The sequence below is a fragment of the Oryctolagus cuniculus genome, chromosome 3 (genome assembly GCF_051225735.1).
Source record: "Oryctolagus cuniculus isolate XC-2025 breed Fujian yellow rabbit chromosome 3, ASM5122573v1, whole genome shotgun sequence".
Lineage (NCBI taxonomy): Eukaryota > Metazoa > Chordata > Mammalia > Lagomorpha > Leporidae > Oryctolagus > Oryctolagus cuniculus.
The window spans coordinates 50,896,562-50,924,526 of NC_142869.1; the positions used below are offsets into that span (position 1 = coordinate 50,896,562).

Sequence of the window (27,965 nt, forward strand, 5' to 3'; positions counted from 1 at the left end):
CACACAAAAAAACTTAAATTACTGCTTTTTATTCTTCCATGATTCAATCTCCCTCCCCTGCAAATTTATTATTTCTCACTTTTACTTAGAAAGCACAAAGATATCTTTCATTTCCTAGTACAATTATCAAATGTCTGCAACACTGGGGGCCAGGCTAGTGCACTGCCCAGTAACCATTTTTAGGTTACTTTGTACTTTTAATTGTGAATATAACGATATTTTTTGAGGATACCACAGGCATAGTGGATTCTGGGGTTTGAAAATTTCATTTTTTTTAAGATTTTATTTATTTATTTGAGAGGTAGAGTTACAGACAGTGAGAGGGAGAGATAGGTCTTTCTTCCGCTGGTTTACTCCCCAAATGGCTGCAACAGCCGGAGCTGTGCCGATCTGAAGCCAGGAGCCAGAAGCTTCTTCCTGGTCTCCCAAGGACTTGGACCATCTTCTACTGCTTTCCCAGGCCACAACAGAGAGCTGGATTGGAAGAGGGGCAGCCGGGACTAGAACTGGTGCCCATATGGGATGTCGACACAGCAGGTGGAGGATTAACCTGCAGCCACGACACCGGCCCCTGAAAATTTCTTTAGCTATATCCTTCATGTCAGTATTCTACAGTGTTACATTCTCTGGTGAAGCATAATTATTTGTAATTATTGACAATATTCCAGGAATCCTAAATGCTCTGGCACGTGGCAATTTGATATAATTAAAGGTAATTTAGCCACATTTGGGATTTTTTTTTTTAAGATTCATTCACAAGGCTGGCGCCGTGGTGCAGCGGATTAAAGCCCTGGCCTAAAGCACAGGCATCCCATGTGGGCGCTGGTTCTAGTCCGGGCTGCTCCACTTCTGATCCAGCTCTCTGCTGTGGCCTGGGAAAGCAGTGGAGGATTGCCCAAGTCTGGGCCCCTGGCTTTGGATCGGCTCAGCTATGGCTGTTGCGGCCATCTGGGGAGTGAACCAGCGGATGGAAGACCTCTTTCTCTGTCTCTACCTCTCTCTGTAACTCTTTCAAATAAATAAACAAATAAATAAATAAAGATTCATTTATTTGAAAGTCAGAGTTACACAAGAGAGGAGAGGCAGAGAGAGAGAGGTCTTCCATCCGCTGGTTCATTCCTCAATTGGCTGCAATAGCCAGAGCCATGCCGATCCGAAGCCAGGAGCCTCTTCTGTGCCTCCCATGCAGGTGCAGGGGTCCAAGGACTTAGGCCATCCTCCAGTTTTCCCAGGCCACAGCAGAGAGCTGGATAGGAAGTGGGGCAGCCAGGTCTCAAATTGGCACCCATATGGGATGCCAGCACTGCAGGCAGCGGCTTTACCTGCTATACCATAGCGCCAGCCCCTAGGGTTCTTAATATCAACCTATTTTCTATACTATTTCCTAGAATGATTAAAGACCACCAAATGGGTATTCAATGATGGGTAAAATGATAGTGATGCTTAAGAATGACAGATTTATGTTTAGTAGGAAGACAAATTCTAATCTACCTTTGTGAAGTTTTAACGTTTGAGCTCTGCAGTGTATTTTTACAAACTTATAATCAGCGGTAGGTCTTCAGAGTAGTGGTTAAGATGCTGGTTGGGACACCTGTATTGCATAGTACAGTGCTTGGATTTGAGTTCCAGTTTCACGTCCAATTCCAATTCTAGCTTCCTGTGCACCCTGGAAGGCAGCAGGTAATGCTCAAGTTTGTGGCAGAGTTGAATTATTTGGGGCTCTTGGCTTCAGTGTGCCATTGCCCTTGGATACTGGAGCCATTTGGGAAATGAACTACTGGCTGAAAGATTTCTCTGCTTATCAGTTTCTTTCCTTTAAAAAAAAAATTCATCCTGGGGTAGGCATTGGGTATAGCATTCAAGGTGTTGTTTAGGATGCCAACATCCCACATTGGCATGCCTGGGTATAAACTGTGGTTCCACACCTGATTCCAGCTTCCTCCTAATGTACACCTGGGGAGGCAGCAAATGATGGCTCATGAGGTTAGGTCATTGACACCCTCATGGATGATCTGGAGTTCTGGGTTCCTCTCTTTGGTCTGGCCCAGCCTTAACTGCTGGAGGTGTCTGGGGAGTGAACCAGCAGATGCAATCTCTGTCTCTGTCCTCTGCCTTTCAAGTAAATTAAACAAAACAAAACAAAACAAAACACCACAAAAAAATACCACGACTGCATATTTCAGGCTACAAAGTCTCCCCAAATGAATGTATGGCTAACAACAGCAATTCAAACAGCAACTCCAAAAACCATTCGCTTCCTATCAAAACCAAAATGTTAAAGTATGAGAAAATGCAAAATGCCAAGTCACTCAATGTCATATAAAAACAAATTAAGTTACTTTTACTATACCTGGTTCTTCTTTACTGATTGTAACAAAGACAGAATCCTCAGCACGGGCAAGAGTAAAGAGAGCATAAAGTTTATGTCCAACAATGAAAGTCTGAAAGAGAAAAAGCACCACACTGTTTATTGTGTTTCCTCCCAAGAGAACAAAAGCTGTAAAAGGGCAGGGATTTTTATCCGTTTTGCTCACTACTGTATTCCCAAAAAAGACTACTTGACCTATGGTCAATACATACTGGTTGAATAACTTTTCAAGTTTGGAATGTTCAATTTACTTGATTCTTTTTAATGGTTGCACAGAACTCTACTGAATGAGTGCATTATAATCTTAACTAACATCAGGATTATACTTAATGCTGTCCCTTCCCATAAACTGTTACATATGTACTTTGTTATGTCAATGTGACTCCTAAAGGTGAGAGTGCTAGGGTAAAAGGTATGTATTTTCATTGATTGTGTACAGAAACTATATATTTCTTTACACTTTACCTATCACTAGAGGTTTTTTTTTTTTAAATCTGTTTTAATTTGGCCTACAGGAGACAATGCCATGTCTTTTGCTTTAACTGATGTTCTTAATTAATGAGGTTATGCATTCTCTTCATGTTTACAGGCTACGTGTATTTCTTTTTCTGTGAATTTATATAGTTCTACCCTATCTCATTCTGCCTTCCTCCCGACCTGTCCCCAGGCTTTTAGCTTTTTCTTATTGGCTTTTGAGAATATTTTTCTATATTAGGGGATATCTTTTATAAATATCTTCTCCTAGTAAAATCTTGTTAGAAGCTTAAAATTTTTATAGAGCTAAAACCATCTTTGCTTTTTGTTTTTAAATGGAGGTATGAATTTCACACATAGGCCTTACAGAGGAAAACAATATGTGTATTACTATATTATGGTGCCGTTCCTTTTCACCTTAAGGAAAACTGAAGATCAATCCACATACCTTTATTAAAATGCCATCTATGTAGTCCCACAGTTTAATTGTGCCATCAAAAGAACAAGAATACAGCTAAATGGGTAAAAACAATATGGAATTAAAAAACAGAAATATATTGATTTCAAATGAACAATTAAGTGTTTTCAGAAAAGGCATTTTCTGTTCATGTACTCATTGTTAGTCTTTAAAAGGTGGAATCATTTATTTATATTACTTTTGCAAAACAATCTTATAGCCCTCTGATGAAACAGAGCCTCAATTCTAAGTTTTAACCAAAACTGAGGGGAAAAGTGTCACCTTTTTATCTTAAAGGGGGAGATGGTAAAGCACTGATTTATGAAAAGCACTTAGGAGCATGCAAATGCCTTTTGTCTGATATATATATATATATATATATTTTTTTTTTTACAGGCAGAGTTAGACAGTGAGAGAGACAGAGACAAAGGTCTTCCTTCTGTTGGTTCACTCCCCAAATGGCCACTATGGCTGGCGTTGCACCGATCCGAAGCCAGGAGCCAGGTGCTTCCTCCTGGTCTCCCATGGGGGTGCAGGGCCCAAGCACCTGGGCCATCCTCCACTGCACTCCCGGGCCACAGCAGAGAGCTGAACTGAAAGAGGAGCAACCGGGACAGAACCGGCGCCCAGACTGGGACTAGAACCTGGTGTGCCGGAGCCTCTGGCAGAGGATTAGCCTAGTGAGCCACGGTGCTGGCCCTGATATCTTCTAAAATGTGTTCTAGAAACCAAAGGGTTAAGGGTCAAGTAAGTTTGAGAAACCACAAACAGCACATAGCACTTTTGGATATTCATAGTGCATATAACAGGACCCAAGAAACCTACAATTAAGAAATCCATTTAACTGTGCCCAACTTTAAAACTGATATACTCCTAGAGCCTAAAACATCCTTTTCAAGTAACACCTATTGTCGCTCCCCCTCTTCGTGGAGGAACGACACAGGACCCTGCGCTGTTCTTTCGTCTGCTCGGCCCTCCCCGGGTTTGCTGCTGGTTCTTCCCGGGTTGGCTACTATCCCTTCCACCTCCGTGGAAGGGCAGTTCCCCCTGGCCACATTCCCCACTTCCGCAGGGGAGCGGCACACCGCCGGCCGGCTCTTCTCGGGGGCTGCACAGGTGTTCCTTCAGCTAGATGTTCCCCTTAGATGTTCCCCATAGATGTTCCCGGTGCATGCCGTCTCTCTCCTCCTTTATAGTCCTCCTCCGCCAATCCCAACTCGGCTGCCCACACGCCGAGTACGCTGCTCTCCTCCAATCAGGAGCAAGTCCTACAGTTTATTAGCTGAACTGGAGGCAGCTGTGCGGAAGCTGTTTACTTCTCTCCCAGCGCCATATTGTGGGAGAGCAGATGCATAGAATAAGTCTTAATTCCAGTAACTCAGTCTAGTCCGGGCCGCTCCCCACAACCTATTAGCATCCTGTAGACCAAATGGTTCACAGAACATACCATGGGCAATGCAGTTCTGGGCTATGATCCTATTTTAGTAACTAAAAATAAATGAAAAATAACCTCAACACAACAATCAGTAGATCTTTCTCTGATCATAACCTAAGAAGTTTCCCAGTCAAATTAAAAGTTTTCTGTCAACACAGCCAGTGTTAACAGATTAATGACAAACTGTCACCTGCAGATGGTTGTTGGGGTTGAGCTGGACTCCAGTAACTAGATTTCTATGGCCATGCAAAATGTGGACACACTCTTCTGTGGCTGTGCTGTAAACTTTAACGAAGTCTCCAGAGACACAGAAGATATACCTGGGGGAAAAAAAAGAAAAACACCATTTATGTGCTCCTTAAGTAGTTTAATCTTTTAATTACCTATGATGAAAATAACATGTGGGGTCAGCCCTATGGCATAGTAGGCAAAGTCCCTGCCTGTGGTACCTGCATCCCAAATGGGCTCCAGTTCGAGTCCTGGCTGCTTCTCTTCCAATCCAACTCTCTGCTGCGGCCTGGGAAAGCCGAAGATGCCCCAAGTGCTTGGGTTCCTGCACTGCATCTGCATGGGAGACCTGGAGAAGCTCCTGGTTCCTGGCTCCAGCTTAGGATAGGCTCAGCTCCAGCTGTTGCAGTCATTTGGGGAGTGAATCATCGGAGGGAAGACCTCTCTCTCTCTCTCTTCCTCTGCCTCTCTGTAATTCTGCCTTTCAAATAAATTTATAAATATTTTAAAAAATGTAACAAAGGCATTTTTCAAAATAGTTATTTTTTGATAAGATTTATTTATTTGAAAGGCAGAGGCAGAAAGAGAGAGAGGTCCTCCATCCGCTGGTTCACTCTCCAAGCGAACACAATGGCTGGAGCTGGGCCGATCCAAAGTCAGGAGCCAGCAGCCTTCTCCAGGTCTCCCATGTGGGTGCAGGGGCTCAAGGACCTGGGCCATCCTCCACTGTCTTTCCAGGCCATAGCAGAGAGCTGGATCGGAAGTGGAGCAGCCGGGACTTGAACTGGTGCCCATATGGGATGCTGGCACTGCAGGTGCCGGCTTTATCCATTAAGCCACAGTGCCAGCCCCTCAAAGTAGTTTTAAGAACTTAATATCCAAATGTGTGTGCTGTTTTTAAGTCTACGGGAATATCTAAGACCTATTTTCATTAATTCAGAGATTAATAAGGCCAATGTAATTTTTGTCTATTCAAAGGTAAGGGCCATTTGGAACAATCCTGCAAAAACAACTGACTTAACCACGCTGCTTGCTCCCTCATTAGTTGCAGACACCGTGCTATTCCACCGTCAATTACTACTGCTCAGTGGTTCTTCTAACAGCAGTTATCATGACGCACTGCGGGGACACCAGCTTACAACAGCTAAGTCAAGGGCTCTGCTCCAGTTAGTGAGGTCCAGGCCTTCCTTACATAGCAAAGTACTAAGACTTGATGTCAAAATTTTTTTCTTGTTGAAAAACTGATTTTGCTTTCACCTCTTTGGATTTGTGGCTTTTCTTCCTAGAGCAGAGGCTAATTTACTAAAAAGCAGTTAAGTTGAGGTCATACTTGACTATTTTCATAACAGATATTATCAGAAAACAAAGCAAGAAACATAAGCCTTCTCACACCTTCCACATAAAAAAGGTTTGCTCTGTGCCTACTCTAACACTCCCCATGCCGATGAAAGCACAAACCACAGCATCCTCAGGTTGGGTCTCCTCGTGCGTCCAAAGCACCCTGTGCATGCCTTTACCTAGTGCTTTCTCACATTGTGTTGAAATTACTTTTGGCAACTATGTCTACCTCTCTTATCTGGCAGTAAGTTCTGAGATGGCAGAGGCAATATTACTCTTTAATTCCCAATGTCCAATCCAGTTTGTGGCACAGAACTTGCCTCATCCTCAAAAGTTTTATAAGGTAATTGCATAAAATGAATCAATTAAAAAAACTAGTCTAAAATATTAAGCAGAAGTCTGAAGTGCCTGGGATCACTACTGTCCTATCTGATCAATTAAAAGATACTTGATTTTTTTTTTTTTTACATGTCCACCTCTTTGCAACAAGGATGCAGTTTAGAGTCAAAGGTATCCTTTAAATATGTAGGAAAGAGAGAAATTATTTTTTTAAGATTTTTTATTTATCTACTTGACAGGTAAAGTTACAGACAGTGAGAGAGAGAGAGAGACAGAGAGAAAGGTCTTCCATCCGATGGTTCACCCCCCAATGGCCGCAACGGCTGGAGCTACACCGATCCAAAGCCAGGAGCCAGGTGCCTCTTCCTGGTCTCCCATGTAGGTGCAGGGCCCAGGCACCTGGGCCATCCTCCACTGCCCTCCTGGGCTACAGCAGAGAGCTGCATTGGAAGAGGAGCAACCGGGAACCCGGTGCCCATATGGGATGCCAGTGCCGCAGGCGGAGGATTAACCAAGTGAGTCATGGCGCTAGCCCTGAGAAATTATCTTAATATGAAGAAAGTATGAGCAATAAAGCTTCTGGAATATACAATAATGTTTCCTCTCCATTCCCATAAGGACCTTAGTTCAGAGGTTTACTATATCCACCCAAGATCGTTCTTTTTATTTATTTACTTATTTGATAAAGATAGACACAGACAAATCTCCCATCCATTAGTTTACTACCCAAATGTCTACAACAGCCAGGCCTGGGTTAGGAACTCAATCCAGGTATCCCTCCCTACCACTTGGGTCACCATTTGATGTCTCCCAGGTATACATTAAGAGGCTGGAATCAGAAGCAGCACAAACTCAGGCACTCTGATAAGAGATGTGGGCATCCCAACTGTTGTCTTCAGTGCTAGGCCAAACATTTGCCACCAGCGTGGATCCTTCAATTCAGTTCTTATACTCCTACTGGACTAATTCTGAAAGTTTGAATGTCTGGCACCATGGCTCACTTGGTTAATCAGCTGCAGCTGTCATCCCATATGGGTGCCGGGTTCTAGTCCCGGTTGCTTCTCTTCCAGTCCAGCTCTTTGCTGTGGCCCGGGAAGGCAGTGGAGGATGGCCCAGGTACTTGGGCCCTGCACCCACATGGGAGACCAGGAGGAGGCACCTGGCTTAGGATTGGCACAGCTCCGGCTGTTGCAGCCATTTGGGGAGTGAACCAACGGAAGGAAGACCTTTCTCTGTCTTTCTCTCTCACTGTAACTCTAACTCTCAAATAAAATAAAAAGAAAAAAAATTCTTCAAGTTTGATCATATCACTTTCTCACATAAGGATAAAATAAAAATACTTCAGTTTTTTTCACACTGTCTTCAGGATATGATCCGAACTTCTAAGGTCTTTGGTCATTTGTCTCGTCTTACTGGAACTACAGTTTTCAGTTGAACACTTAGGCAGTTTACAATTCCAACAATCCCCCACCCTCCACACACCCCAACAGTACCAAGAAGCCCCTTAGGCACGTCTTCTTGAGATGGTAGGGGTAAGTGGCATCCTGTTGGCCAACAAAGCTCCTCTGAATCCATTCAGACACACTTCCCCATACAGCTTCCCTCTCTCCTCACTTCTTGGCTTTCATTACCTGAACGCAAGCCCCCAAAGGCAAATCCCCCTGCTCCTTTTTATTTCTTGGGAGTTAAATTTTTATTTTGAAATAATTTCAGATTTATAGTAGAATACAAAGTTCCTGTATGCCTTCCAATTCGTATCCACTAATGTCAGCACTTTACACAGGCACAACACATTTGTCAAGACTAAGAAATCAACACTGGGACACAACTACCAGCTTTGGATTTCTTGTTTCTCTTTATGTTGCAGAACACAGTCCAGCATACCATGTTAGTTATTCCCTCAGAATCTCTTAGTTTTTCAGGATTCTGACCACTCCTTTAAGATTCAGCTCAGGGTCTTTCTCCTGGAGGTTGTCCCTCACCTCAGTCTGGATCCACACCAGCCTCAATGTGCTTCCACACTCGTGGGCTCAGCTGCAGCACAGCACTGACTACAGGGCACTGTCATCGTCCCTGTCTTGTCCTTCTCCCCTATCACACTCTCAATTCTGGAGGGGAGGAGTTTTGTATTTATTCATTGTAAGCAATAACAGAACTATCGTATGGTAGAAAAGGATGTTTTCCAAATTTGGTTTTTATATGAGGGAGAGAGAGAGAGAGAGAGAGAGAGAGAGGGAGGGAGGGAGGGAGAGAGGGAGGGAGGGGCTGGTTCACTCCTAACGGACTGCGGCAGTCAGGTGTGGGCCAGGCTGAAGCCAGGAACCAGAAGCTCTAGTCTCCCGCATGGGTGGCAGGGACCCAAGCGCTGGGGCCATCTTTGCTGTCTTCGCAGGTGCATTAACAGGAAGACTGGAAGCAGAGCAGCCAGACTTGACCTGGCACTCTGATACAGGACGTCAGCATCACAACCGGCAGCTTATCCCACTGCACCACAATGCTTGACAAACGATGCATTTTTACAAAGCCAAATGCAAATGAGTTCAAATGCCAGTCCTGTCATGTACTGCCTGAATGACACTGGAGAACTTACTTAACCTCTATAAACTCCACTGTTTTTCACCCCAAACTGTATGTAATACTTTAAGAGCTTAAAGAAAACAGTGCATGTAAATGAAGTTTAAGATATATAGTAAGCACTCAATAAATGACAATAGGGGTTGGTGCTGTGATGCAGCAAGCTGAGTTACGGCCTGTAGAGCCAACATCCCATGTGGGTGCTGGTTCAAGTCCTAGAGGCTCCACTTGCAATCCAGCTCACTGCTAATGTGCCTGGGAGGGGAGTGGAGGATGGTCCAAGTTCTTTGACCCCTGCATCTGCCTGGGAGACCCGGAAGAAGCTGCTGGCTCCTGGCTTTGGCCTGGCCCAGCCCTGGTTGTTGCAGCCATTTGGGGAATGACCAGCGGATGGAGGCTCTCTCTCTCTCTTAACTGTCTTAAAAAAAAATAATAATAATACCTAAACCTTGGGGACAGCAAGGCATGTAAAGTACCCACAAGTTCTGCCACTTAGGATTCATCTTTGTTAATAATGGAGAAGAGAAATTACAGATGGCTTCAAGCAGGAACCCATATTAAACTAGACCCTGAAGGATGTATGCTTTAAGTGCTGGGAAGGAAAAAGAATTAATAGTGTAAACTAAAGCAGGGAAATAAAGAACAAAGTACGTACAAGAAAAATGGGATATAGCTATCTGACAAACAAAGTGTGAACAATGAATAATATCAGGAAACACATTTGGAAAAGTAGAGTTGAGTTAGAATAAGGCAGGCGCTGACAGCCAGACAGAAGACCTGTCGTTAAGAAATTAGGCAACAATCACAAAATATATTAGAGGGTTCTGAGCTGGACTAGGGATAAGGGTTAGGGTGGCAAAGTTATGAAAGTACCACTGCTGAGAAATTTCTACACCAATAGCATCTACAATGATCTGCAAGGGAAAATTATTTTAGAGCCAGGGAAATTAGTATTACAGTGATTTCGGAATGTAAAAGCAATGCAAGCTGCAATGTAAAAGACTAAGAATCACCCACTGTTTCAGTTTCCTACAGCTTAGCAACTCTAAAGTTATAAAGCACAGGACCACAAAATTGTGGAGGCAACAGGATGTGATCTAAATTGGACTGGACTGAGAAGGAGTAATGTCTGATCTGGGGACACCAAGAACTTCCAGATGTACCCACCTCCCCATTTGCCTCTTCCAGCAACCCAGGCAGAACTGAATTTTTGTTCTTTTTTTTTTTTTTTTTTGACAGGCAGAGTGGACAGGGAGAGAGAGAGACAGAGAGAAAGGTCTTCCTTTGCCGTTGGTTCACCCTCCAATGGCCGCCACGGCCGGCGCGCTGCGCCGATCGGAAGCCAGGAGCCAGGTGCTTCTCCTGGTCTCCCAGGGGGTGCAGGGCCCAAGCACCTGGGCCATCCTCCACTGCACTCCCTGGCCATAGCAGAGGGCTGGCCTGGAAGAGGGGCAACCGGGACAGAATCCGGCGCCCCGACCGGCACTAGAACCCGGTGTGCCGGCGCCGCAAGCTGGAGGATTAGCCTAGTGAGCCGCGGCGCCGGCCCTGAATTTTTGTTCTAACACAGTTCTAACAAAGAACACGAATGCCACTCTATTCTTAAGTAATCTGGAAACTTTTTCTTACTACAGTGTGACAATTTTACATGATGTTGACAATACAGCAATAATGATCACAGATGAAATACACTAAGTCAGTGAATGCCAGGCACAGATGTGTCTGCCTTATCTGTATGGAGGCATTAATTCTTCCCCAAAGTCCTATGTGATGGACCACTAAACATCACGTCCACTCTACAGATAAGGCAACAGAGGGTGACTTAAGAAACCAGATCTTAGCATGGTTTCATCTCAGTCACGATCTAACGTGTTTTCAAGCACAGCTCCAAAGAAGGTTACCAATACACTTTTTTTTAGCTATGGAGAAAGCAGAATCGTTAAAGCCTTAGTAAATCCAAAACATGATTCCATCTGAAAGAGTAGGGACACTGTGGGTGTACCGCAAAGGCAGCGGCGTTGTCATCGTGCCTGGACCATTTTCCAGGCGCCCCAGCGCCAAGCCGATTCTAGACACGTGGACCCGCCCCCGGGCCAATCTACGGGCTGGTACAGCGTCCCGGAACAGGGACACCCCAGCCAGCATTACTACAGGCAGAAGGGAGTCCTTACTCCTCTTACAGAACACCGGCACCGGCTCTCTGCCGCGCGCCCCGCAGTCTCCCGCACTCGTGCCCCTCCACAGAGTTACGTTCACGCCTGACAGTCCTTCCCCCGCTACCCTCCTGCTCTCAACCCGGCCAACAAGACTAGGTGCCCCCATACTTAGAATCCGCAGAAAACACAGCTCTCCTGAAGTTCAACTCGCTGCCGCCGCAACGAACCACGCGGGGACTCTCCTGCTCCACCATCTTGGCGCAGACGCAGGACCTCCTGGTCCGGCCCGCCCTAGACTTCCTTTACAGAGCTCGGCAGCGGAGCGTGTTTCCAGCGCGCAGAACCCGGCACCGGTTCGTCTAGGCGTGAGACTCTATGGTACGTCGCAGCGCCTCGGCCGCCATCTTTGTTTGGGTAACGTCAAACTGCAAAGTAAAACAGGTTAAAAAAGAAAAAGTGAAATGAAAATACGGACACAGAGACAGGGAATTTATATTACACACAACTACAGAATTTTATAGAACAGAACTCTCTCTGGCCTTGTCAATCGGCCTGGATGGCGGCTTCCGCCAGAAGCAGAAAGTGGCTCAAAACGTATCACGTGACCTCCAGCCATCCCACAGAACCGTGATTCGGGCGCACGCCACATGACGTAAGCAGCTCGAGCCTACCGGCTTCTTGGTAGCGCGACTGAGTTCTTGGGTGGAGAGGTAGCGTTCTCCTTGCTAGGGACCCCGTTTCTGAGGTCGTCGCATGCGCCCCTACAGAAGCTCCGTAGCTCCGAGGGCCTTGCTTTTTCCATTAGAAACCCGGTTACTCCGAGATTCCGGCGCATCTGGCTACTCCGCCCTCAGTGCAGCTGCTCCAGCAATCTGACGTTTTGCTCCACTCTGGCCAAGTTCCTGGAAGGCTGTTTTCTGATTTGCTAAGCCTTGTTTTGGGCGTGTTTCCTTGGTTTCAGCTTCCCCAGTTAGTCAGCCATGCCTTTGGGTAGAAAGCACTGAACTCCAAGGATGCTTATTTTATACGTGTATCTCCAGTTCCTTTCTCTAAAGTTGCGCGAATCATTTCCGGGCTCCCTGTACGTTAAGGGATGCGGCTCTATTCTCAGTCGTTCATTCTGTTAATATTTACCTCCGTGCTGGCTCTGAGTCACTCCTAAGGATAAGTAACCGCCGTTACTTTAACAGCAACAGAGGACCTCTACGTTTCACTACCTTTATTAAAATTTACCAGAAAATTAACAGGTATCACAAATTATATATATATATATATATATATATATATATATATAAATATGTGTATATATATATGTATGTTTCTTTATTGTAGGAAAATAATGCAGTAATTGCAAGGGAAGAGACATATCTTCAGATGTCACCATTACAAAAAAAAAAAAAAACACAAAAACAGGGATAAATTTAGCTTTTGCTAAGTCCAGCTTTTTGAGAAATGCTGAAGGCTTTAGTATTTTGGGAGCCGGAACTATGGGGACACACTGGTTATTTTCATTTACTACACGCTGCAAGAGCTGTCCCTGATGATTGTGATGTGCTGTGCCATAGTGGAAGAAGGATACATTGTTAGTTTTTGAGTCGACAAACTTAACCTTTTTCCTCTCCGGTTTCTGGATGCCTACATAATTACTGTTTTAAACTTTCTTGGATATTTTGAAATCTGACTTACGCTTACTCTCATGACCTGAGCCAAAGAACAGAGCAAAAATTTCAGTCAAATCAGTTTGGACTTCCGTGGTTTTCTGTGTGGTAAATTTTGTTGTTTAAAACAGAATCAAAGCCTTCCTGATACAGACTAAGCTAGCTGGATTGAAACCTAAGGGAGGCTTTTCACACAGAGTGAATCTTTCATTTAGTGTTTTTTTTTTTTTTTTTTTTTTTTTTTTTTTTTTTTTTTTGCCAGAGTGTCTTGGCTTTCCATGCCTGAAATACTCTCATGGGCTCTTTAGCCAGACCCAAATGCCTTAAGAGCTGATTCTGAGGCCAGAGTGCTGTTTAGGACATCTGCCATTCTATGAGTCTGCTGTGTATCCTGCTTCCCATGTTGGATCATTCTCTCCCTTTTTAACTCTATCAGTTAGTATTAGCAGACACTAGTCTTGTTTATGTGATCCCTTTGACTCTTAGACCTATCAGTGTGATCAATTGTGAACTGAAATTGATCACTTGGATTAGTGAGGTGGCACTGCTACATGCCACCTTGATAGGATTGAATTGGAATCCCTTGGCATGTTTCTAACTCTACCATTTGGGGCAAGTCCGATTGAGCATGTCCCAAATTGTGCATCTCCTCACTCTCTTATTCCTACTCTTCTATTTAACAGGGATCACTTTTCAGTTAAGTTTAAACACCTAAGAATAATTGTGTGTTAATCACAGAGTTCAACCAATAGTATTAAGTAGAACAACAACAACAAAAATACTAAAAGGGATAATACATTAAGTTGTGCATCAACAGTCAGGACAAGGGCTGATCAAGTCACTGTTTCTCATAGTGTCCATTTCACTTCAACAGGTTTCCTTTTTGGTGCTCGGTTAATTGTCACCGATCAGGGAGAACATATAATATTTGTCCCTTTGGGACTGGCTTATTTCACTCACATGATGTTTTCCAGATTCCTCCATTTTGTTGTAAATGACCAGATTTCATTGTTTTTCTACTGCTATATAGTATTTTATACAGTACATGTCCCGTAACTTCTTTATCCAGTCTACCGTGATGGGCATTTAGGTTGATTCCATGTCTTAGCTATTGTGACTTGAGCTGCAATAAACATTAAGGTGCAGACAGCTTTTTTGTTTGCCAATTTAATTTCCTTGGGGTAAATTCCAAGGAGTGGGATGGCTGGGTTGTATGGTAGGTATATATTCAGGTTTCTGAGAAATCTCCAGACTGACTTCCTTAGTGGCTTTACTAGTTTGCATTCCCACCAACAGTGGATTAGTGTCCCTTTTTCCCCGCATCCTCGCCAGCATCTATTGTTGGTAGATTTCTGTATGTAAGCCATTCTAACTGGGATGAGGTGAAACCTCATTGTGGTTTTGATTTGCATTTCCCTGATTGCTAGTGATCCTGAACTTTTTTTTTTTTCATGTGTCTGTTGGCCATTTGTATTTCTTCTTTTGAAAAATGTCTATTGAGGTCCTTGGCCCACCTCTTAAATGGGTTGTTTTGTTGTTATGGAAGAACTTCTTTTCTATTCCCAGTTTACTGAGTATTTTAGTTGTGAAAAGATGTTGAATTTTGTCAAATGATTTTTCTATTTCAATTGAGATGATAATGTGGGATTTTTCCTTTATTATATTAATGAGGGATATTATTGATTTCCATATATCTACCTGTTTTTGCATTTCTGAAATAAATCAATTAAGTTCTTTAAAAGAAATAGCTTTAACAATTTTTTTTTGGTTCAGAAATTTTAGGTAAACTTTTAAAGAGTATACCTAAGGAATACTCTTTCTGTCTTTGGAGCGGCATGATCAGGCCCTGCTTCTACTGAGGATCTGATTTCATTTGTCTCTCATTTGTGGCTTCTCTGATGCTATTCTTTTTTCATTTTTTACTTTTTAAATGTTTATATCAATGCAGAGCTCTCTAATCTATGAATACATAGATATTCTCATATTTTGGGAGTGTATACTAAAATTCTTTTTTAAACTATTGAGGTGCACACTGAAACAATATTGGAGACTAGTTGCCCAAAAATGAGTGTAGGTATAGAGAAAATTGTTGGCTTCTCTAGTACAGTATTAGTTTCAGACTGCATGCTGTAGAAAATTAGCTTTCCACATATTGTAGGACTTAAAAATACTCCTTTTTATTACATGTATGCTCTGTTTTGATTTCTTACTTTTCAATCAAATTATTGTTTACTAGAGTAATTAATAATTCCTAAGGCCTGATTTAAAGTAGCTCTCCATTATCTACTAATACATGGAGTCTTGGTTCAATTCAATATGTGGGATGATGTGTTGTTTGAAAATGAATCACATGACAGCAGTAGTTAAAGTGATGGATTTCTAATGACTGATTTTTAACGTATTAATAGTTTTTCCATATTTTATAATGAACATGCAACCTTTGGTGCATTAATTTTTATTTGTCAGTCTTAAAATGAAATCTAAGGCAAACTTATGCACCTGCTCTTGTACTTGTTTTGTTGAATTTTAAAAACTTGTTTCTGTTTCAAAAGTGGGTTGTCTAAAAAAATTGTTTGAAAAATGATTCCATTCTTTATATGTTAATGACTTGTGCAATTTAGGGTACTTTTTAAAACAGTAAAATATTACAAATACCAATTTACAGAGCTAGAGTCAAGACTTTGTACATAGGTAATTTGTTTAGGAGATGAATCCCAGAGAGCAGTGGGGAGGGACCAGAAAGATAGAGAATAGAAGAAAAATCAATGTAACCACCATTAATGAGAAAATCCCATGAGCAGGCTCTCTCAGTCCTCCTCAGGACAATAAGAAACTTGAAGATTCCTCTTAGAATTAGCTGAAATATGAAAAAAAGATGAAAAAAAAAAGGATTTTACTTACCAGTTCCATATCCTTGTTGTGGGGTGTTTCAGGGGGCTTAGGTTCTTCAGTGTGATGCTTGATGGGTTCCCATAGCTATTACATTGTTTCTGTAGCCACTGCATCTGACTTGATCTGCAAAAGCAAGAAATCTATGGATCTTATGAACAGGGGCCTAACTTGATCTACCCAATCCACAAACTTGGGTATGGCTCCTCTCTCAATTTTCTTATTTAACAATATTCACTATTTGAATGAGAGAGAGACTGGGTCTTGCTTGGGGCATATTTAATTATACCATCACATGACCTGCTAAAGATCTTCTTCCTACTCGTACGGTGTTGGGTTCCCATTTATGCTGTAGGTAGGGGAAGTATAGACTTTACTGGGAATACTGAAACTGGCTTTGATTTATTGTTATTCTTTAGAGACCCAAAAAGCTATTTTCCACATGGACTTCTGGTCTAATCCCACCTTGTAAGAACCCAATGGGTCCACAAACTTACCCTGTGGTTATTTTCTTAGTTCTTGAACCCATGGTTGGAATATTGTATTCACCAAATAGGAAACCCATATTTTAGGCTCATTTTTCCCATATAGTGATGATTATTCTGAGGAAGACTAAGTGAAAACTTTTAGAGTTTATTTTCTGTTCCAAAATAATAAACCAAAGCAAAACTTAATCTTCAGTGATAGTCACAAATACTGGTTTCACAGTACTATTTCTTATCCTATGTCGTTAACTCATGTAGATGATAAAAGCATTTCAAAGAATGCCAGTGACCATGATGATTTATATGGGAAAACACAAATTTTCAGTAAAATATTGAAGTCTGAATGAATGACAAGACATTTTATGTTCTTGAGTGGAAGATTTTATATCAAAAATATTAATCTCCCACCAAATTAATATATAGATCAAATGCAATTTCTTTTTTTAAATTTTTTATTTTTTATTTTTATTTTTGACAGGCAGAGTGGACAGTGAGAGAGAAAGAGAGACAGAGAGAAAGGTCTTCCTTTTTGCCGTTGGTTCACCCTCCAATGGCCGCATCACGCTGATCCGAAGCCAGGAGCCAGGTGCTTCTCCTGGTCTCCCATGGGGTGCAGGGCCCAAGGACTTGGGCCATCCTCCACTGCACTCCCGGGCCATAGCAGAGAGCTGGCCTGGAAGAGGGGCAACTGGGACAGAATTCAGCGTCCCGACCGGGACTAGAATCCAGTGTGCTGGCGCCGCAAGGCAGGGGATTAGCCTATTGAGCCACGGTGCCGGCCAAATGCAATTTCAATTAGAATTCGAACATGAATTTAATTTGGATTAGACCAAACAATCTGAAAATTTTTGTAGGACTATAAATGCCATCGAAGAATCAGTCAAAAATTAAGAAAAACAAGGATACCTTACTTTATCAGAAATCAAAATATATCATAGTAGCTGTTATCCCACAAAGAGATGACTTGTTATTGAAATAGAATAATTAATTCAGAAAGAGGTTTCAGATAATTTTGTTTATAAGCATAACAAATTTATAGATCAATTCAATGATAATTTGTTTTTATTCAGTAATACATTATGCTATCTCCCTTGACTAATCATTGGAAAAAATTAAAAACAGACTTACATGTTAAATCATAATCAAATGGAACAATTAACTGCAAAATTAAAACAATGAAAAATTTGCAGAGATGGGAGATCTTATTAACCAAGAATGATAATTTTTAAGCATAAAGAATATATATTTAACTTTACACAAATAAAAATATCATATATATTAAAGTCATAAACATTAGTAGGTACACTTATGAAATGGCCTAAAACTAGTTTTCAAAATGCATTGTCAAGGATGAAGCAAGATATTTTGGAAATAAAAGCCAGAACAATATAGCAGAAAAAAATGTATAAAAGTAATGTAGGGTTAGTAATTTTTAAATCAGAATAATTCTTGGAAAATGTCTTTTTTCAAATAAAGATCTATTTATTTATTTGAAAGGCAGAGTTACATAAATAGGGAGAGATGGAGAGAGATCTTCCATCCTCTGGTTCATTCTCCAAATGGCTGCAATGGCCAGTGTTGGGCCAGGCTGAAGCCAGGAGCCAGGAACTTATTCTGGGTCTCCCATGTGGGTGCAGGGCCCAAGTACTTGGGCCATTTTCTACTGCTTTCCTAAGCACATTTTCAGGGAGCTGGATTGGAAGTGGGATAGCTGGGACTCAAACCAGTGACTATATGGGATATCAGTGTTTCAGGCTGTGGCTTTACCCACTACACCACAGCACCAGCTCCTTGGAAAATGTCTTTTAAGGAACAAAGGGTTACCTTAGGTTGTTAAGAGGTCACATGTTTCATTACAACAATATGTGTCATAAACAACATAGCTTTAAACTACATGGAAAAGGAGGAAGGTGGAATTGGCAATTGCAAATCAATTGATCAAGTAGACAAAAATCTCATAGAATGTAGTCATACTTATCCAATTTACAGCCAGTCAGACCTCCAAATTCTCCATTTCTGCCTTCACAGGTTTAACCAATCACAGATATGAAAATACTTGGCATCCTAAAAGTCCTTCTAGTTACTGAGTTCTTTAAGGTTAAACTTTTACTAACTTTTTTCCCATTAAACTTAATTTTGTGATGTTTGTAGATTCACATGCAGTTATAAGAAGGAATATAGAGGGGCTGGCACTGTGGCATAGCAGCTTAAGTTGCTGCCTATGGTACTGGCATCCTGTATGGGTTCTGGTTTGAGCCCTGCCCACTGCTGCACTTCTGATCCAGCCCTCTGCTATGGCTTGGGAAAGCAGTAGAATATGGCACAGGTGTTTGGGTCCCTGCACCCACGTGAGAGACCTGGAAGAAGCTCATAGCCCCTGGCTTTGAATTGGGACATCTCTGGCCATTGCAGCCACCTGCGGAGTGAACCAGCAGATAGAAGACCTCTCTCTCTGCCTCTCTGCGACTCTGCCTTTCAAATAAATAAATCAATCTTTTTTTTTTTTTAAAAGAAGGAATATATATTTCCCATGTAGCCTGTCTTCCACATGGGTATCAGGGGCCTAAGGGCTTGAGCCATCTTCCATTGCTTTCCCAAGGACATCAGCAGGGAGCTGGATAAGAAGTGGAGCAGCAGGACTTGAACTGGCACACATATGGGATGCAAGCATCATAGGCGGCAGCTTAACCTATGATGCCACAATGCTGGCCCCTCTGTGTATTTTTTCTTGATTCCATACACTTCACTATATGAGTTATTCCTTGCACATTCCATGATGACTCTTGATCTAGACCTTTGTTTAATGTTACTTCCATCTGAAATACTCTCAGTTTTATTCTGTGAATAATAGTCCTTTCCAACAGCCATAAACCTCAAATATCTTGTATCAATGTTCTCATGTATCTTTTTGCTTTCTACTCAGATCACTTAAAATTTTCTTTACCATTCATTCATTGACACTCAATGATACAGTAAATCTTAAATTGTCAGATATTAATACTTGATTTGTCTGGTTTGATCTTAATGAATATTGCTTTGAAGGCAAGGCAATTTATTGTTCTTCTAAGTAGCATAATACAGTACTTGTAGATTTCTGATTAGTATTAATTGATTAATGCTGGAGGTTAGATATTAATTTGCATGTTCCCTGAAGGCCCAGGAGTTAAAGGTTTGGTCCTCAAAGTCTTTTTTTTAAAAGATTTATTTTATTTTTTATTCGAATGTCAGAGTTACAGAGAGAGGGAGAGGGAAAAGGAGATTGAGGGGCAGGGGGAGAGGGAGAGGCAGACAGAGATCTTCCACCTGCTGGTTCACCCCCTAGGTGGCTGTAATGGCCAGGGCTGAGCCAAACAGAAGCCAGGAGTCAGGAGCTTCATCTGGTCTCCCACGTGGGTAGCAAGGGCCCAAACACTTGGGCCGTCCTCTGCTACTTTTCTTAGGTCATTAGTAGGGAGCTGAATTGGAAGTGGAGCAGTCTGGACGTGAACTGGTGCTTATATGGGATACCAACATTCCAGGTGGCAGCTTTACCTGCTGTGCCACATTGCTGGTCCAAAAGTCCTCACAGTCTTATGTTAATGGTGCTAAGAATGTAGAAACTTAAATCTAATGATAATGTTTAGAGATGGGGCTTTTGGGAAGTCTTCATGTTGGATTGTTATCGTGGAGACCCCATGATCAAATCGTAGTGGCTTTTAAAAGGAGACACATGCTTCCTCTTGCCGTGTTATCCCTATGCCACATTTGGACTCTGCCAGCAAGAATACTTTCAACAGTTACCCTACAGATGGGGTCACCCAATCTAGTTTTGTGAATCTCTACCCCTGTGAGTCTCTTCCTTCATAAGTAGGTTGCCTAAGATATTTTGTTATATCGAGAAAAAGCTGAATAAAGTGATTCATTTGTATGTAAATTATCTGTGAACAGATCCCATGTTCTTCAAATCTTTGATAGTATTTTTATACTAGAGGTATAAACTGGTGATAATGGCATCAGAACAAAGTATGAGGTTTTTACTTAAAAACTGCATTTGAGGGGCCAGTGCTGTGGCATAGCAGGTAAAGCTGCTGCCTGCAGTGCCAGCATGCCGTATGGGTGCTGTTTTGAGTACTGGCTGTTCCACTTAATCCAGCTCTCTGCTATGGCCTGGGAAAGCAGTAGAAGATGGCCCAAGTCCTTGGGCCCCTATACCTGCGTGTGAGATCTGGAAGAAGCTTCTGGCTCCTGGCTTTGAATCGGCCCTGCTCTGGCCATTGTAGGCATTTGGAGAGTGAACCGGTGGGTTAAAGACCTTTCTCTTTCTCTGTACCTCTGCCACTCTGTAACTCTGCCTTTCTAATAAATAAATAAATAAATCTTTTAAAAAAACCACTGCCTTTGATAAAGTACAACATCTTTTCATGATGAAAACCTTAAGCAAATTGGGAATAAAAGGAACATTCCTCAATACTATCAAGGCAATTTATGACAAACCCACAGTCAGCATCTTACTGAATGGGGAAAATTTGGAAGCATTCCCACCAAGATCCCAAACCAGACAAGGATGTCTACTTTCACCATTGCTATTCAATCTATTCCTGGAAGTTTTAGCCAGAGCCATTAGGCAAGTAAAAGAAATCAAATGGATACAAATTGGAAACAAAGAAGTCAAATTATATCTATTTGCAGATGACATGTTTCTATAGAGAGAGGGACCAAAAGACTCCACTAAGAGACTACTGGAACTCATAAAAGAGTTTGGTGAAGTGCCAAGATACAATATTAACACACAAAAATCAATAGCCTTTGTATACATAGGCAATTTCATGACTGAGAAAGAACTTCTAATATCCCATTTACAGTAGCTACAGAAAAAAATAAATACCTTGTAATACATTTAATTAAGGTGGTAAAGATCTCTATGATGATAATTACAAAACATTAAAGAAATAAATAGAAGGAGACACAAAAATGATAAAATCTTCCATGTTCATGGTTTGGAAGAATTATTATACACAAAAAAATATATTACTGAAAATGATTTACAGATTGAATGCTTTTCTCAGATGGAGAAAAAAATGGTGCTAAAATTAATTTGCAAATATAAGAGACCCTGAGTAGCTAAAACAATATTATACAACCAAAGCAAAGCTAGAGGCATAACAATACTAGACTTCAAGACACACTACATGGCCGGTGCCCATGGCTCGATAGACTAATCCTCCGCCTGCGGCGCCGGCACACCGGGTTCTAGTCCCAGTCTGGGTGTCGGATTCTGTCCCGGTTGCCTCTCTTCCAGGCCAGCTTTCTGCTATGACCCAGGAGTGCAGTGGAGGATGGCCCAAGTGCTTGGGCCCTGCACCCCATGGGAGACCAGGAGAAGCACCTGGCTCCTGCCTTTGGATCAGTGCGGTGCGCCAGCCGCAGCGTGCCGGCCGCGGCAGCCATTGGAGGGTGAACCAATGGCAAAGGAAGACCTTTCTCTCTGTCTCTCTCTCTGTCTCTGTCTCTCTCTCTCTTTGACTCTGCCTGTCAAAAAATAAATAAGTAAATTAAAAAAAAAAGACATACTACAGGACAGTGACAATCTAATCAACTGGCTCAGGCCCTAAAACAGACGTGTAGACCAATGGAACAGAATAGACACCCCAGAAATCAATTCACACATCTACAACCAACTAATCTTTGACAAAGGAGCTAAAATCAATTCCTGGAGAAAGGACAATATCTAACACAAATGGTGCTGGGAATATTGGATCTCCACATGCAAAAATATGAAACAAGATGACTATCCTACACTTCATATAAAAATCAACTCAAAGTGGATCAGTGATCCAACTCTGTGACCTGATACCGTCAAGTTACTATAGGAGAACATTGAGGACACTCTGCAAGACATTGGCATAGGCAAAGACTTCTTGGAAAAAAAATCACAAAAGTATAGGCTATCAAAGCCCAATTAGACAACTGGGATTACATCAAGCTGAGAAGCTTCTGTACTGCAAAGGAAACACTCAACAAACTGAAGAGCTAGCCAACAGAATGGGAAAAATTATTTGCAAACTAAGAAACTGATAAAGGATTAATATCCAGAACTGGGGGTAGGCGCCATGGCTCACTTGGTTAATCCTCTGCCTGCGGCGCTGGCATCTCATATGGGCACCGAGTTCTAGTCCTGGTTGCTCCTCTTCCAGTCCAGCTCTCTGCTATGGCTTGGGAAGGCAGTGGAGGATGGCCCAAGCGCTTGGGCCCCTGCACCTGCCTGGGAGACCAGGAGGAGGCACCTGGTTCCTGGCTTTGGATCGGCATAGCTCTGGCTGTTGCAGCCATTTAGGGAGTGAACCAACGGAAAGAAGATCTTTCTCTCTCTCTCTCTGTCTCACTTTCTAACTCTATCTGTCAAAAAGAAAAAAAAATCCAGAATCTATAAAGAGCAAGAAACTCAATAACAATGAAACAGACAAAGCAATTAAGAAATGGGCAAATCTCTTCAAGAGGCATTTTTCAAAAGAGGAAATTCAAATGGCTAACAGACGCATGAAAAAATTCTCTGGATCTCTAGCTATCAGGAAAATGCAAATCAAAACCACAATGAGGTTTTACCCGACTCCAGTTAGAATGGATGTCATATAGAAATCAACAAACAACAAATGCTGGTGAGGATCTGGTGAAAAAGGTACCCTAATCCACTGTATACTAGTACAGCCATTGTGGAAGACAGTATGGTGATACCTCAGAAAGCTGAAAACAGATCTACCATATGACCTAGAAATCCCACTCCTGGGAATTTATCCAAAGAGAAATCAACAGATGAAATTATATGTACCCCCATGTTTCTTATAGCTCAATTCAGGATAGGCAAGATATGGAATCAACCCAGATGTCCAACTGATGATTGGATAAAGAAACTCTGATGTATATATACTATGTAATACTACTCAGCCATAAAATAGAATGAAATCCTGTCTTTTGCGACAAAATGGATGCAACTGGAAACCATTATACTTAATGAAATAAGCCAGTGCTGAAAAGAAAAATACCATGTTTTCCTTGATCTGTAGTAACTAATAGAGTACCAAAAAATATAATGTATGAAAGTGACATTTTGAGCTTTGATGATTATTTACATCCCTTGTCTCTACTGTGTGAGGAACACTTCCTTCTTACTATTTGTTGAACTCTGTACTTAGTGTAGTATATATAATCCTAAGGGTATAAAAGAAACTAAAAATAGATCATTGTAAAAATTAAGAGAAGGAATAGGAGAGGGAAGGAGGAGGAAGGTTGGGAGCACATGTGGGATGGAGGGTATGGTGGGAAGTATCACTACGTTCCTAAATTTATACATGAAATACATGAAATTTGCATACCTTAAATAAATTTTTTTTAAAAAAACCGCAACTACAGAAATACAGATATACCACATGGTGGCAGCAAAGTTACATCATTATTTTTGCAAGTTTTTTTTTTTATACTTCACTGTACTAGAAATTACAGTGATCCTGTTAGAAAATTGAAAAATTCTGTAGATGTTTAATTAATGAAGAAGCTTAGTAGAATGTTATAGAATGAGTATTTATCAACATGAAGAAATGCAAAAAGATTTTGGGAACGTTAATCATCCTTATGTGCAAAAATATCTCTTGAATCTTAAATTCTGAAACTTCAAGTTGTTTTTGTAATCAGATTCCTCTGCTTCATTGTTTTTTCTCTGTCTACTATAAAAGTTTCATGAACTTTATTCTGTAATATTTAGGTTTTGAGAATGGGGTCATTCATGGCTCACAGGATATTATGCTGTGCTGAATGTGAACCTCTACAAATTCCAGCTGTTAATAGGACACGCAGTTCTTTTTCAGACAGCCTTCTTAGGCATGATGCCTAAGTTTAATTTCCATGTGTAAAGTCATACTTAAAGTATGTAAACTGAAACAGATGTTAGTACTCTGAGAGTACATTTGGTGCACGAAGGAATAGTTCCCCAGTCTATTCTTCCACTCCTACTTGATTTTAAAAGCTCCTTTGAATAGAAAAGGGTCTCAGGAGAACTATCTAGAATCTTTGACCCCATTAGTGTGTAGCAATTTACTCCTGGGAAACAGTTGCACCACATAAATGTTAGATTCTGCTTGAAACTCCCTTCCTTAATAGAATTTTCTTTTCTTCCATATAAACTCTAAGCTTTGTTTATTCTTCAATTAGGAAGATGTTCACCCTAATATTACCAATCTAATTCTTACTTATATTGTCATTCAAGTAATAATTCTAAACTTCTGTTTTCCCAAAGTTTACCAGTAATAGCCAGATGTTTTTATATAATTTCTCACCGATAATAGTTCAGATTTTAAAATACTATATTAATATGTCAAATATTTTGAAAGGCTTCCAGTATGTGAATTTTATTGGCAACAGATCATAGATTTCTAACCATGCTATGATTTGTGCTTCAAATAATTTGAGATAGAATTATTAGAACTAATTAACTACTTCTTTTTCTTTCTTCTTTACTTTTCTTCCACCTTTATTTGAAAAGAGAGTGACAGAGAAAAGGGAATATATGGAGAAAGACAGATCTTTTATCAGCTGATCTACTCCCTAAATTGCTGCAACAGCTAGGTCTAGGCCAGGCTGACTCCAGAAGTCAGGAACTCCGTCCTGGTCTCCCACATGTGTGGCAGAGGCCCAACCACTAGGGCTATCTTCTGTTACCTACTCAGTTGTGTTAGCATGAAGCTGGATCTGAAGCAGTGCAGCTGGGACTTGAACTGGCACTTACATATGGGATACTGGTGTCACAAATGGCAATTTATTCCACTGTGCTACAATGTCAGCTGCTCCATTCTGTTTTTGAAATTATTTGTTGACTATGCTAGGATAAAAAGGCTAATTAAAACAGATAGACCCTAGTCTTAAGGAACATTCAGAAACTTAGTCATGGAATACATAGCCATCAAACCATAATTTATTGTTATATTGGCAAAGAGAAAAGTTTTGACAGCAAAGAAGAGGCAGTCTATGATTCTAAGGATGGAAGAAGAATTTACAGATAAAAATATTGGAATTAAATATTGAAAGATAGAGGATAATTGCTGCAGGCAGGGAAGTGGAAGTATTTTCTATGTTGCAGAGTAGAATGTACAGTGGAATGATGAATTTATGGAACATAAAGAACTTGGATATGGTTTACCCACAGACACATGGAGGGAGTAATAAGGTGATGTGAATGGAAAGAAGGATGAAAATAGATTTAGTCATGGTTAAAGATTTGAAAATATGAATGCAAAATTTTATTTAACAAAAATACAGTCTTCAGACTTAAATTTGTATCAAGATGGAAATATATTACCATTTGGTATACTAAAAATTTAAAGATTTATTTATTTGAAAGGCAGAGAGAAAGAGAAAGAGAAAGAGAGAATCTTCCATCTGCTGCTTCACTCTCTAAATGGCCACAATGGCTGGAGCTGGTCCAAGCTGAAGCCAGGAACCAGGAGCTTCTTCCAAGTTTCCCATGAGGGTACAGAGTCCCAAGCACTTAGGCCGTCTTCTGCTGCTTTCCTAGGTGCATTAGTAAGGATCTAGATTAGAGGTCGAGCAGTTGGGACTTGAACCATCTCCCATATGGAATGCCAGTACTGAAGGCAGAGGCTTAACCTTCTATGCCACAGCGCTGGCCCCTGTATAGTAAAAATTTAAATAGATAATCTTTAAAACTTTTTTTTTTTAATTTGAGAAAGACACGGAAAGAGATGGAAAGAGAGGAAGTACTGTTCTGCTGATTCACTCCTCAGATATCCTCAGTGAATCCAGGAGCCAGAAACTCAATCCAGGTCACCCCACAGGGTGGCAGGGACAGAATCACTCGTGCTCTCATTACTGACTCCTAGGTCTGAATTAGCAAGAAGCTGGAATCAGGGGCCAGGACTTGAACTCAGGCATTCCAGTATGGAATGTGAGTGTACCTACTGACATCTTAACTGCTAGATCAACAGTCCACCTCACAGATTGATAATGTTAATGAGTTATATTCCAATTTTATGCATATAGTACATCAACTGACTAAAAATTTCAGGAGTTCCATGAAAATAAAATGTCTCCCTGAATTTTACTTTAAATATAAAGTCACTGATTATTCAGGTCTGTATTTATTTAGCTTCTAGATTAGGAAGCTGAGCTTTGGTGAAAAATGCAATTGGTATATGCTTTTAAGGCTATATTTATGACTAATAACCTTGTCTTTCCTAATGGCCAAGTTTTCTGGCTAAATGATAGCTCTAATACACGTTAAATATAACAGAAATAATTTAATTATCTGGACCACATTTTACAAAGTAAAACTTAGTTCGAAGTACATATGGAGGAATTTATGTTTAATAAATTTTTTTGTGTGTGTGATTTTCCTAGATTTTAGAACTGCTGACAGAAATGTATCAGTATTTCTGTTTTTCATATACATAATACTATTTTTTATTTTATAAAAATAAGTTAAATTTTCCAACTTCTGGTTTTGATATATGATTTATTTCTGAATCATATATTGTTTGGTCTTGACATTAAAGTCTTGGCTATGTGGAAGTAAAAGGATACATTATTTTTTGGGACATATGTGGATGTCTTTAAAAATGTTAGAAGTTTGGCCTGAAGTATTTTATATATTTTTTCAGAATACAACATGCTTCTAAGTTAAGGGAAAACATTCATGTTACTCCCTTCCATTTAATGTCTGACATTGAATCCCTCTTTGTTTTTATAGCCTGAATTATAATTACAAACCAAACAGATTCTAAGTGCTCTACTTTCCATTTTAATGTTTCTATCAAATTGTGGTTTGGGAGTGGATAGAAAACTATTACAACATTTTTTAAGTTTTCTAGTCTGCCTGAGCATTTTCATAAACAGTAAAATTTAAGTGATTTCATTTATGAAAACCACTTGAAAAAAATAATTGGTTAATAATGTTGTCACAAATAAATCTAGTCTTAGAAAGGAGTATTATAAAGCTTGCATTTTTATTTTCCAATTAAAGTAGTGTACTTTGAGAATGAAGTGACTAGCTTTTAAATTATTGAGTGATAGTTTATTCTAAATTTTTTTTAACTATTATTTAATGAATATAAATTTCCAAAGTACAGAATATGGATTACAATGGCTTCCCCCCATAACGTCCCTCCCACTCGCAACCCTCCCCTTTCCCACTCCCTCTCCCCTTCCATTCACATCAAGATTCATTTTCTATTCTCCTTATATACGGAAGATCAGTTTAGCATACATTAAGTAAAGATTTCAACAGTTTGCTCCCACACAGAAACATAAAGTGAAAAGTACTGTTTGAGTACTAGTTAGAGCATTAAATCTCAATGTACAGCACACTAAGGACAAAGATCCTACATGAGGAGTAAGTGCACAGTGACTCCTGTTGTTGATTTAACAATTGACACTCTTGTTTATGACATCAGTAATCACCCGAAGCTCTTGTCATGAGCTGCCAAGGCTCTGGAAGCCCCCTGAGTTCACTGACTCTGATCATATTTAGACAAGGCCATGGTCAAAGTGGAAGTTCTCTCCTCCCTTCAGAGAAAGGTACC

General features: G+C 40.8%; 1 protein-coding gene and 1 long non-coding RNA gene across 3 annotated transcripts in view; one reads left to right on the plus strand and one right to left on the minus strand.

The window, feature by feature from the left end:
- WDR75 (WD repeat domain 75) overlaps positions 1–12,277 on the minus strand; it is a 36,232-nt gene extending 23,955 nt beyond the window's left edge. For both annotated transcript variants that reach the window (XR_016232029.1, XM_002712248.6), the window contains exons 1-5: positions 12,041–12,277; positions 11,538–11,794; positions 4,925–5,054; positions 3,291–3,356; positions 2,351–2,441 (exon numbers count right to left, since the gene is read on the minus strand). Coding sequence is in view for 1 of the 2 variants with exons in the window: in XM_002712248.6 (XP_002712294.3) it covers positions 2,351–2,441; positions 3,291–3,356; positions 4,925–5,054; positions 11,538–11,623 (373 nt within the window). In the remaining variant the exon portion in view is untranslated. The remainder of the gene's footprint in view (positions 1–2,350; positions 2,442–3,290; positions 3,357–4,924; positions 5,055–11,537; positions 11,795–12,040) is intronic.
- Positions 12,278–12,326: 49 nt separating this feature from the next.
- LOC138848959 (uncharacterized) overlaps positions 12,327–27,965 on the plus strand; it is a 201,812-nt gene continuing 186,173 nt past the window's right edge. The window contains exon 1 of the long non-coding RNA XR_016232031.1: positions 12,327–12,616. This is a non-coding gene — a long non-coding RNA (uncharacterized LOC138848959). The remainder of the gene's footprint in view (positions 12,617–27,965) is intronic.